General features: G+C 42.6%; 1 protein-coding gene across 3 annotated transcripts; it reads left to right on the top strand.

Moving 5' to 3' along the window:
- The first annotated feature begins 6778 nt into the window (after positions 1-6778).
- Positions 6779-11789, top strand: LOC123728724 (uncharacterized). 3 transcript variants are annotated; one of them, XM_045701276.2, is made up of 4 exons: positions 6779-7350; positions 7704-7835; positions 8551-8785; positions 9786-11789. In XM_045701276.2, exons 2-4 carry the CDS (start codon positions 7763-7765, stop codon positions 9790-9792), a joined length of 315 nt encoding a protein of 104 aa, XP_045557232.2. In that variant the 5' UTR covers positions 6779-7350; positions 7704-7762; the 3' UTR covers positions 9793-11789. The 3 variants fall into 3 exon arrangements, 2 of the variants coding, with proteins under 2 accessions (XP_045557232.2, XP_045557231.2); XM_045701275.2 differs by lacking the exon at positions 9786-11789 and having other exon boundaries at positions 8551-9768; XR_006760460.2 differs by lacking the exon at positions 8551-8785 and having other exon boundaries at positions 6780-7350.
- The last annotated feature ends 314 nt before the right edge of the window (positions 11790-12103 follow it).

Here is a 12103-nt window from a genome sequence, read left to right as displayed (position 1 = left end):
CTCAACAGCTTTTCTTTTCTTTCTCCTCTCTCATACAGGCAATGCAACTCTGATTTTAATACAGGGTGGCCGAGTGAGTGCGCGCACGCCGCAATTTGCTCCGTGTAATGAAAATGTATATTTCAGCTCTGCTTCCTGAAAGGAGGGCCCTATTATAGAGCTCAGTCTCATTGATTGGAATGCTTTTAAACTTGCATGTGGCCATTAATGCAGAAGGGGGAGGCTTTTCAGGGGTGAACAAGAAAAGGAGGCTGCCAGCCCTATTTCGATGTTGTGCGTCGTCGTCTATTCGATCTGGGGCCGAGCTAGGTCTCTTCGGTTAAAATGTATGTTTTTCGAAAATACATGGCGATGGAAGGAACACACTTCAAGATCTGAAGGGGGAATTAATTGTGACTGTGAGAGAAAAGAAAGAACAGCCTGTTCAGTGTCTGTCAAGGCCGATAGAGAAAACAAGAGATCTTGTTCTAAACATTAAAATTAGATTGTGTTTTTAAACTTAATGCCTTAGTTACACACCTTGAGACCAACCGTCAGAGCTTTCATATGTTTAATTAACTTCGAGCAGCTCGCTGATGCAATGTGCAACAAAGCCCATCTCTGCTTTTTATTTAACCAATCTACTCACCCATGTGATCAGGCCTTGCTAATGTGGGAGGCAACAGTTACACATCACACCCAAGCAGGAAGTCAAGGCCCCCACCATTTTGATGCTGATCCCAGGTACTATTTCCTATTGCCGGGTGGTGATGGTGGCTGATGCGGTGATGGTGGATCATGCGGTACCCTGGGTTTTAAGGGATCAAACGTACACAGAGGCATGGGAGAGAATGTATCTACAGAGTGGAGCCCTTAATGAATGGAGGGAAATTGATTCAACAAACTCCCACAACAACATTTAGCATCACACATTCGCGTACAAACACTTACACATAGATACATTCACGGACACATTACCACACATACACATGCACTCACACACACAGACACTAGGGTTTTAGCAGTCTGCATCTTGAGTTGAATCTCAAGTCATCCTCGATTATGCTATCCATCAATTCGAGCTGACCTAACAACTCCTTGGTGAGGTAAAAAGACACCTAAACATGTTTATTCACTCCCTATATTAGATCCATCAGATTTAATATTTCCTTCACCCTAAGGGAATCTCCTTAGGTTTCTCCCCTGCTCCCTAAGAGGTTATTTGAGCTGTCAGAGGAGAGCAATGCATTTGATCTGACCCTTGGAATTCAATTACAGGCAAATAAGATCCCAGGAGATTGACCCTCCAACCAGCCATCCTGTCTCATTTGGAATACGATGCACAAATTCAGTTCTGTGTTTATCCATTCAGGAATGGTGTCTAGCAAAAGTTGAGAGAGAGAGAGAGAGAGAGAGAGAGAGAGAGAGAGAGAGAGAGAGAGAGAGAGAGAGAGAGAGAGAGAGAGAGAGAGAGAGAGAGAGAGAGAGAGAGAGAGAACTCTTTTACAATTGAAAGGCTCAGTTTATGAAGAGAAGCTGTAAGGCTACCAGGCTGCTGTGGTTTGGATTACCACTTTACTGAGGCTGGGAATCGTACAGGCCCTGATCCTGCAGAAGAGCCATATTGGTTTAATTTCATCTGAGGGAGGAGAGAATAAAGTGTTCATTTAGTTTTGAAATGCCGGAGGAAGCAAAAGGATACATTTTATTATTGCTGTGTGGAATACACTGGTGGAGCGGAGTGACAGACCATGATGAAAAAAAAGAGACGCTTTCCAAAGAAACACTCCACAAATTGACATCTCCCTATTCTTCACCTAATGGTACACTATATCCGGGGTACTCAACTCATACCCTACGAGGTCCGGAACTTGCTGGTTTTCTGTTCTACCTGATAATTAATTGCACACACCTGCTGTCCAAGGTCTAAATCAGACCTTGATTAGAGGGGAACAATAAAAAAATGCAGTGGAACTGGATTTGAGGTTCAGAGTTGAGTTTGAGGGCCCTATATCAACAGGGGGAATGGTGTAAAAAAAAGGGGGGGAATGTATAGGATTTTTTCAGACAAGATAGGTGGTTTTGCTGCAGAGATGTAGTTTTGACAAGACTGAACTACACTGAACAAAAATATAAGTGCAACATGTAAAGTGTTGGTCCCATGTTTCATGAGCTGAAATAAAAAGATCCCAGAAATATTCCATACTCAAAAAAAACGTATTTCTCTTAAATTTCTTACACAAATTTGTTAACATCCCTGCTAGTGAACATTTCTCCTTTCCCAAGATAATACATCCACCTGACAGGTGTGGCACATCAAGAAGCTGAAATGCAAAATGTATAGTTTTGTCACACAACACAATGTCACAGATGTCAAGTTTTGAGGGATCGTGCAATTGGCATGCTGACTGCAGGTATGTCCACTAGAGCTGTTGCCAAAGAATTAAATGTTAATTTCTCTACCAAAAGCCACCTCCAACTTCATTTTAGAGAATTTGGAAGTACATCCAACCGGCCTCACAACCCCAGACCACGTGTAACCACGCCAGCCCAGGACCTCCACATCCAGCTTTCTCACCTGCGGTATCATCTGAGACCAGCCACCCGCACAACTGATGAAACTGTTGGTATACACAACTGAAGATCTTCTGCACAAACTATCAGAAACCATTTCAGAAAGTCGCTCGTCTGCATGCTCATCGTCCTCACCAGGGTCTTGACCTGACTGCAGTTCGGCGTTGTAACTGTCTTCGGTGGGCAAATGCTCACCTTCAATGGCCACTCGCTTGCTGGAGAAGTGTGCTCTTCATGAATGAAACCCGGTTTCAACTGTACCGAGCAGATGGCAGCCAGCGTGTATGGGGTCGTGTGGGTGAACGGTTTGCTGATGTCAGCATTGTGAACTCCATGGTGGCAGTGGGGTTATGGTATGGGCAGGTATATGATACCGACAACGAACACAATTGCATTTTATCAATGGCAAATTGAATGCACAGCGATACCGTGACGAGATCCTGAGGCCCATTGTCATGACATTCATCCACCGCCATCACCTCATGTTTCAGCATGATAATGCACGGCCCCATGTCGCAAGGATCTGTACACAATTCCTGGAAGCTGAAAATGTCCCAGTTCTTCCATGGCCTGCATACTGGCCAGACATGTCACCCATTGAGCATGTTTGAGATGCTCTGGAGTGACATGTACAACAGCGTGTTACAGGTCCCGCCAATATCCAGAAACTTCGTGCAGCCATTGAAGAGGAATGGGACAACATTCCACAGGCCACAATCAACAGCCTGATTAACTCTATGCGAAGGAGATATTAGAGCCTAATGAATTGATTCATGTTATTATTTTATGTAATTCATTCGTATTTATTTTCAAAATAATGGAAAAACCAACATAAAGTGTCTTAATAGGGTGTTGGGCCACCGTGAGCCAGAACAGCTTCAATGCACCTTGGAATAGATTCTACAAGTATCTGGAACTCTATTGGATGGTTGCAAAACCAGTCTTCCACAAAAAAATCCAGCATTTGGTGTTTTGTTGATGGTGGTGGAAAACGTTGACTCAGGCACCCTTCCAGAATCTCCCTGAGTGTTCAATTCGGTTGAAATCTGGTGACGGCCATGGCTTACATCATTTTCATGTTCATGAAGCCATTCAGTGACCACTCATGCCCTGTGGATGGGGGCATTGTCATCCTATGGGGGCATGGCCATGGTAGCCAAAATAATGGCCTTCCCAGCATTTTTATACAGGACCCTAAGCATGATGTTAATTACTTGACTCAGGAACCACACCTGTGTGGATGCACCTGCTTTCAATATACTTTGCATCCCTCATTTACTCAAGTGTTTCCATTAAGTTGGCAGTTACCACTATATGGGTCCTTGGATAGTCTGTCAATAACTAGTCAGAAAGGTACAGCTCAGCTCACCCATAAATAATTCAAAAACACCAAGCAATATCATTAACAGAAACAAATAGATTCAGATTTTAATTTGACTCATGACCTTTCCAGTATCTGTTTCTTACTCATTTCCAGCACATCAGTTGCTATCTAAACTAATAAAGGTATGATGGACAAAACCTTAGTCAAATAGCAGCAGAGCGAAAGCAACATGGGACCTGAGCCTGGAGAAAAAAAACACTTCCAAATAGACACCACAGGCAAACACTGCCTATTAAAAATAGGCAAGGTAAGTCTTCCTCCACATTCAAAATGATATATCACCCTTCTGGCTCATTTGTTTTTATTTAAAATATTGTAGGTAGTTATAACCATAGAAATATAATCTATTTTTCCAATATATACAACATATAAGAGCTAGATTGGAAATCATCTCTAAAAACAAGGTAACACAAAAACTGTGAAGTAACATACAGACACATACAACAGCTAGTTTTGTGATGAAACTTTATCCGGAAATGGAATAACTTGGTTACCTACCTAGTGCCTAGTGGTTAATGCACTAATGGGCTGTAGAAAGTGACGCAGAGCCCTGAACAATCATGGAGCAGCTAGCCCAAATCGTATTAAGGTAAATGGACGTGCCCAGGCACTTAAGCACACACTGATGATCGTCGATTTATGATGATATGAATAATAAACAAACCTGCAAATGCATTATGGAAACAGTGTTAAAACGTTTCAAGAGCACCCGAGAGCCATTTAGCATGTTATTTATTTATTTTCAAATGCCATATCCAACATGTTTCAAGAGGCCCCATTTCAGTAATGGGTTTAAAAGGAAAATGTAGAAAGTAACTGACAATACCTAGCCTATAATTGATTGATCCTGTCATACGGGTGATCTTGACCTGCACTTTTAGGCTTTCAAGTGTGTGTTTTTCAGAGCACGTTATGAATACTGGAGTTTAAATTGGAAATCATATTCAATTAAATCAGATCCAGTGCAGAGGGGTTTTCCAACTGGTATGACATGAGGTAGTCCCAGTCAATTAGAGAGCATTATCACAACAGGTAAACAAATAAACAAATAATTGGAGGAGATAAATAATTCTGTGGGTAGAATTCTGTTTGTGACAAAATTGTGACAATTAGTACTTGGACTTTAGTCAAAAACCTAAAACACAAATAATAATCTATGAAAAGAAATACACTACCGTTAAAGCTATTCCATGCGAGAAATTGCCAAGAAACTGAAGATCTGGTACAATGCTGTGTACTACTCCCCTCACAGAACAGTGCAAACTGGCTCTAACCAGAATAGAAAGAGGAGTGGGAGGCCCTGGTGCACAACTGAGCAAGAAGACAAGTACATTAGAGTGTCTAGTTTGAGAAACAGACGCCTCAGAAGTCCTCAACTGGCAGCTTCATTAAATAGTACCCGCAAAACACCAGTCTCATTGTCAACAGTGAAGAGGCAACTCTGGATGCTGGCCTACTAGGTAGAGTCATCTGACCAGTTTCTGTGTTCTTTTGCCCACAATGATGCTCCAGATACTCAACTAGTCTAAAGAAGGCCAGTTTTATTGCTTCTTTAATCAGAACAACATGTTTTCAGCTGTGCTAACATAATTGCAAAAGGGTTTTCTAACGATCAATTAGCCTTTTAAAATCATAAACGTGGATTAGCTAACACAATGTGACATTGGAACACAGGAGTGATGGTTGCTGATAACGGGCCTCTGTACGTAGATATTCCATTAAAAAATCTGCCATTTCCAGCTACAATAGTCATTTACAACAATGTCTAGACTGCATTTCTGATCAATTTGAAGTTATTTTAACGGACCAAAAAATTAGCATTTCTTTCAAAAACAAGGACATTTCTAAGTGACCCTAAACTTTTGTACATGTATTTAATCTCTGAATTGTTGATATGCCAATTTCTCTTTCCTTCCCCTCTCACCCAGTGTGTTATTCAAGCATTAATCACCCATCAGGGTTTGCAGTCCATGACGATGCCCATTCGGGCAGAGCCAGGGGCTTTGGCTGTACAGGTCAAAGTCAACCAGCTCTGTAGTGTGGTAATATTTATCATGTACAGTGCATTCACAAAGTATTCATACCCTTGACTTACTCCACAATTTGTTGTGTTTTTTCTTTCTCAACCAACTACGCACAATACCCCATAATGACAAACTGAAAACATGTTTTTAGACATTTTTGCTAATTTATTGACAATGAAATGCAGAAATATCTAATTTACATAAGTATTCACACCCCTTAGTCAATACTTTGCAAACTCAGAAAAAAAAAAAAATGTCCCTTTTTCAGGACCCTGTCTTTCAAAGATAATTCGTAAAAATCCAAATAACTTTGTAATGGGGTTAAACACTGTTTCCCATGCTTGTTGAATGAACCATAAACAATTAATGAACATTCACCTGTGGAACTCACCTTGTCAGCTCAGGGATTTGATCCAGCAACCTTTCGGTTACTGGCCCAATGCTCAAACCACTGGGCTACCTGCAAAAGGGTTGAATACTTATTGAATCAAAACATTTCAGCCTTTAATTTTTATTAATTTGTTTAAAAAAAATACCAAAACATAATTCTACTTTTACATTATGGGTAATGTGTGTAGGCCAGTATATAAAAAAATCTCAATTCAATCCATTTTAAATTCAGGTTGTATCACAACAAAAAGTGGAAAAAGTCAAGGGGTATGAATACTTTCAGAAGGCACTAATATGTTATTAACAATTCTCATAAAAATCAATAATTTGCTCACTACTGTGCACGCAAATACGACAGACAGTTTCTGCATCTCACCGGTAGAAACCGGCCATCTACATTTCCTGGTTGTAAGCAAACCGCAATATCCAGAATTCATAGCGATTTCAGGACATAGTATTGCCCCAGTGAAGGTGTATCCAGTTGATCTGGAGAAATATGAAAAAGTCTGTTTATAGCCAGCACTTTCAACCAGGGGATTTTGAAACTGAACTGAAGTCTCAACGGATGGGGATGCCAGGTCACTAAACGTTGAAAAGTCATGCTATTCCATCGATTTACCCCTTCACTTCAAAGAGGAAGGCATCCATCGGCCAACATCAGTGCAGCAGAAAATAAATCGAGCTGAGGCAACGTAGCTAACTAGCTAGTGAACTACATCTGTTTATGTAAACCAAAATCGAGCTCACTAGCTTTAATATGCTTGCTGACATTCCAGAACAAATCAATGTAATTAGCCTGGCGATGTGATTTTTAAGTTTGCAAGCTAACGTTAGCTTTGTTAGGTTACATTACCTGCAGCCTACCGGACCGTATCTAACCATTAGCTAGCTAGCTAACTAACTACCGCAGAGGCAAACGTGGCTAGGAGTTCTATTTAGAGTCCGATTCAATCAACATCTGCAGCAGCATCAACATCAAGCTCAGCACCAGGAACTAGTGTAAGTCATCTTTCTAAATCTCCCATGATTATATGATTAACAAACACATATACAGGAGCTAAGCATAAACATGGTCCTTCTTGTTGTATTTACAAGTAGGCTACAACTTCTACTGTAGTTTTCTCTGTATTATGGAAGATTAATTGATTGTTCATGCAGAAAAGGAGGTATTAGCAAGGAGGGGATGGTGTGGGTGACTGACTAGTGTCTGTTAGATGTGGGTACTGTGTGTGAAGGTTAGTATGCATGATCTATTGACATGAGGTGGATATAGTACCTTTTTTGAGTGTGTATTGATGGGGACAGAGTAGTCAAATATTGGCTAATCACTGACTAATTACTGTGTCCTACAGACTAATCCTGCTGCTGATGATGACAACCTCTCCACCATCTTTAATAGTAGACCCATTGGATGAAAGCTTTCAGCTGGGAACAAGCTCAAGCTCAACATAATCAGACTCGAAAAAAAGCCGGGACAGCCAAAGGTATTTATGAAAGCACAATACCCTCGAGAAAAGAAAATCACCAATACAATAAAATGTCTATAAGCCAAGTGCTCCTCAAACTTTTCACACCCTTGCAGATATTTGGCATGGAGGAGTATAGTAGAGTATAGTATACTCTATGTTTCCTCTATTGTTGACAGTACTGGTCTACTCAACAGCACAACTGTAGGTGCTCATACACAACAATACAGAACTATACTGTCAAGACCCCCTCAAACCTTTCACATTGTTGCTAACAGCCCGTCTCAATGTCCCATTATTGACTCAGTGTAACAAAACACACACCCCAGTCTACTGTACCCTTTTTTGTTTGCAGATGAACATGTTTTCTTGTAGGGCCGGGATGATGCCAGTATCGCGATACTCGTTAGTGACATGGCAAGGAAACAAAACACCAAGCGGATTTAACTTCTTTAGGAAAACAGCCCTATTGTTGGAAACAAACATCCTTATGTTGTCACCCAGAGTCACATGTTTTTATTTTCCAAGCTAAAGCACACAATGTTTTACATACAGCAGGTTTTTAAAGGAACAAATAGTCTGCACGGTCTGCTTCGTGTTTTAATTTTTGGCATGGAAAAAAATATTGCAAAACTGGTATCGTCAATGCAATAGTTTCTTGTATGGTCACACATCCTCGTGATCAGCCTTCATGTTTTACACATACACATGATCAGTCTTCGTGTCTTTCCAGGAGACTTGCAGTACAAACAAATCTTCTGCAAGAGGTGGGTGGTGAAGAAGGTGTACGAGCCCAGAACCCACTACTTCAGGGAGAGGCTTGTCCACCTGACTGTGGAGCAAAGAAAGGACCAGAGAGTTGTATACAAGGAGCCAGAGTCACAGCTCCCCAAACTCAACATCCCTGCCAACATCGCCACAGCGCCAAAGCCTGCTAAACCCGCTGCCATGACCCAACACAAGACAAGGTTCACCAGCTGAAGAACATTCTGGAACATTAAACCAACACAACATCCCTATTCAGTTAGACTGATGTTGTAGTATAATATTACTCCAGTGCTAGCCTCCCTACACTGGCTTCCTGTTAAGGCAAGGGCTGATTTCAAGGTTTTACTGCTAACCTACAAAGCATTACATGGGCTTGCTCCTACCTATCTTTCCGATTTGGTCCTGCCGTACATACCTACACGTACGCTACGGTGACAAGATGCAGGCCTCCTAATTGTTCCTAGAATTTCTAAGCAAACGGCTGGAGGTAGGGCTTTCTCCTATAGAGCTCCATTTTTATGGAATGGTCTGCCTACCAATGTGAGAGACGCAGACTCAGTCTCAACCTTTAAGTCTTTACTGAAGACTTATCTCTTCAGTAGGTCCTATGATTAAGTATAGTCTGGCCCAGGAGTGTGAAGGTGAACGGAAAGGCTGGAGCAACGAACCGCCCTTGCTGTCTCTGCCTTGCCGGTTCCCCTCTTTCCACTGGGATTCTCTGCCTCTAACCCTTTTACAGGGGCTGAGTCACTGGCTTACTGGTGTTCTTCCATGCCGTCCATGGGAGGGGTGCGTCACTTGAGTGGGTTGAGTCACTGACGTGGTCTTCCTGTCTGGGTTGGCGCCCCCCCTTGGGTTGTGCCATGGCGGAGATCGTTGTGGGATTATACTCGGCCTTGTCTTAGGACGGTAAGTTGGTGGTTGGAGACATCCCTCTAGTGGTGTGGGGGCTGTGCTTTGGCAAAGTGGGTGGGGTTATATCCTGCCTGTTTGGCCCTGTCCGGGGGTATCATCGGATGGGGCCACAGTGTCTTCTGATCCCTCCTGTCTCAGCCTCCAGTATTTATGCTGCAGTAGTTTATGTGTCAGGGGGCTAGGGTCAGTCTGTTACATCTGGAGTATTTCTCTTGTCTTATCCGGTGTCCTGTGTGAATTTAAATATGCTCTCTCTAATTCTCTCTTTCTGTCTTTCTCTCGGAGGACCTGAGCCCTAGGACCATGCCTCAGGACTACCTGGTATGATGACTCCTTGCTGTCCCCAGTCCACCTGGCCGTGCTGCTGCTCCAGTTTCAACTGTTCTGCCTGCGGCTATGGAACCCTGACCTGTTCACCGGACGTGCTTGTTGCACCCTCGACAACTACTATGATTATTATTATTTGACCATGCTGGTCATTTATGAACATTTTAACATCTTGACCATGTTCTGTTATAATATCCACCCTGCACAGCCAGAAGAGGACTGGCCACCCCTCATAGCCTGGTTCCTCTCTAGGTTTCTTCCTAGGTTTTTGGCCTTTCTAGGGAGTTTTTCCTAGGGAGTTTTTCCTAGCCACCGTGCTTCTTTCACATGCTTTGCTTGCTGTTTGGGGTTTTAGGCTGGGTTTCTGTACAGCACTTTGAGATATCAGCTGATGTACGAAGGGCTATATAAAAATAAATTTGATTGATTAATATAGAATACCTAGTATGCTCACAACTGCATTGTGGTATAGATATTGCTAGCTCTTGTACATATGTTTCATACATATGTTTAACAAGTCAGACGCGAAGGATTTACTTCAGACGGGATTTACCCTCATCCACATAATCTGCCTTTACCATCGGTCCTATTAGCCAACGTTCAATCATTGGATAATAAAATAGACAAACTATGATCACGTATATCCTACCAACGGGATATAAAAAAATGTAATATCTTATGTTTAACTGAGTCGTGGCTGAACGACGACATGAATAACATGCAGCTGGCGGGTTTTAAGCTGTATCGGCAGGATAGGACAGCGGCGATCTATGTATATTTGTAAACAACAGCTGGTGCATGAAATCTAATGAAGGATATGGCTTGTGGTGAGATATTGTGTAGCTAAAGGTAATGTGTCAGCCTATTAATTAGGAAAATATAAAAAATTGCCTATTACTAGGCTATTCAAAATAATGGACTATAATTGTAGAATAACTCTGTTAGCTGCTCTGCACAATCAATGAACCAACAGCGTTGCCTAGACCAGTGGTTCCCAAACTGTGGACATGCCCCCTAGGGGGGCTGCGACGGGTCAGCAAGGGCGGCACGGGGGTCCCCCACCTCCCAAATGAAAAAAATAAATAATAATGGAACACAGTCCGGCTTTAAACTTTCTGTTGAAAGTTGTAATAGTAGAATGCACAAGGTGCAAATTCGAAATCGGGTAGCGCATCATCAGTTCCTCTTGTCATTACAGTCATTGCATACCTTAGAGAGCTATTTATAACTTCAGAAATCAACTAGCCCATGTCAGCTAATGTTTTCTTATCTAGGTTTTTTAGCCCATAGATATTGTTGTAATTTTTTTGTCACTCATTTATGTTTATTTATTTTTTGTATTTTACCCCCCTCTTTGTCCCCAATTTTGATCTTGTCTCCTTGCTGCAACTCCCCAACGGGCTCGGGAGGCGAAGTTCGAGTAATGCGTCCCCCGAAACCACGCTTCTTAGCACCCGCCTGCTTCCCCTGAACCACGCTTTTTTGCACACGCCTGCTTAATCAAGAAGCCAGCCGCACCAATGTTTTGGAGGAAACGCCATTCAACTGACGACCGAAGTCTGCCTGCAGGCACCCGGCCAGCCACAAAGAGTCACTAGAGCGCAATGAGCCAAGTAAAGCGCCTCCCGGCCAAACCCTCCCCTAAACCCGGATGACGCTGGGCCAATTTTGCGCCGCCCTATTGGACTCCCGATCACAGCCGGTTGGGATACAGCCCGAGATCTAACCCGGGTCTGTAGTGATGCCTCTAGTGCTGTGATGCAGTGTCTTAGACTGCTGCACCACTCGGGAGGCCAGGCACAAATTTTTTTGTCACTCAAAATACACAACAAACATTAGACATGGCAAAATGTATAGTATTGCAAGAAAATTTGCTTTTAAACTGCAAAATGTGCTTTGCACCACATGACAAATTGTGTATAATTGCTTGAAATAAAATTGCAAAATTCTCTCCACCAACAAGAGGGTTGTGAACAGTTTGTGTCATGAACAGTGCTTGTGCCCATAGAAAAAGACGTGGTCTATGCGCGCAGGGGGGGCGCGGGATGTTCTCCAAGTTTGTGAATCCCTGGCCTAGACCAGGGATGGGCAACTTTGATGGGGGTGGGAGCCACAAAAACGGAACTCATCATGAGGGGCCGCAGTGGCTCATGGGGCTGCATACCCACATCCATACCTCCAATTTAATTTAATTTTTGTGAAATTGGTCCGTGTGCCTACAAAAGGGAGGACTCGGGCCGCCAGTTGCCCATCCCTTGCCTAGACCTACCTATAAG

This window comes from Salmo salar, chromosome 18, assembly GCF_965601325.2.
Source record: "Salmo salar chromosome 18, fSalSal1, whole genome shotgun sequence".
Taxonomy (NCBI): Eukaryota; Metazoa; Chordata; class Actinopteri; order Salmoniformes; family Salmonidae; genus Salmo; species Salmo salar.
Note: the sequence above shows the minus strand (reverse complement) of the source record. Positions and strands in the feature narration are given on the sequence as shown.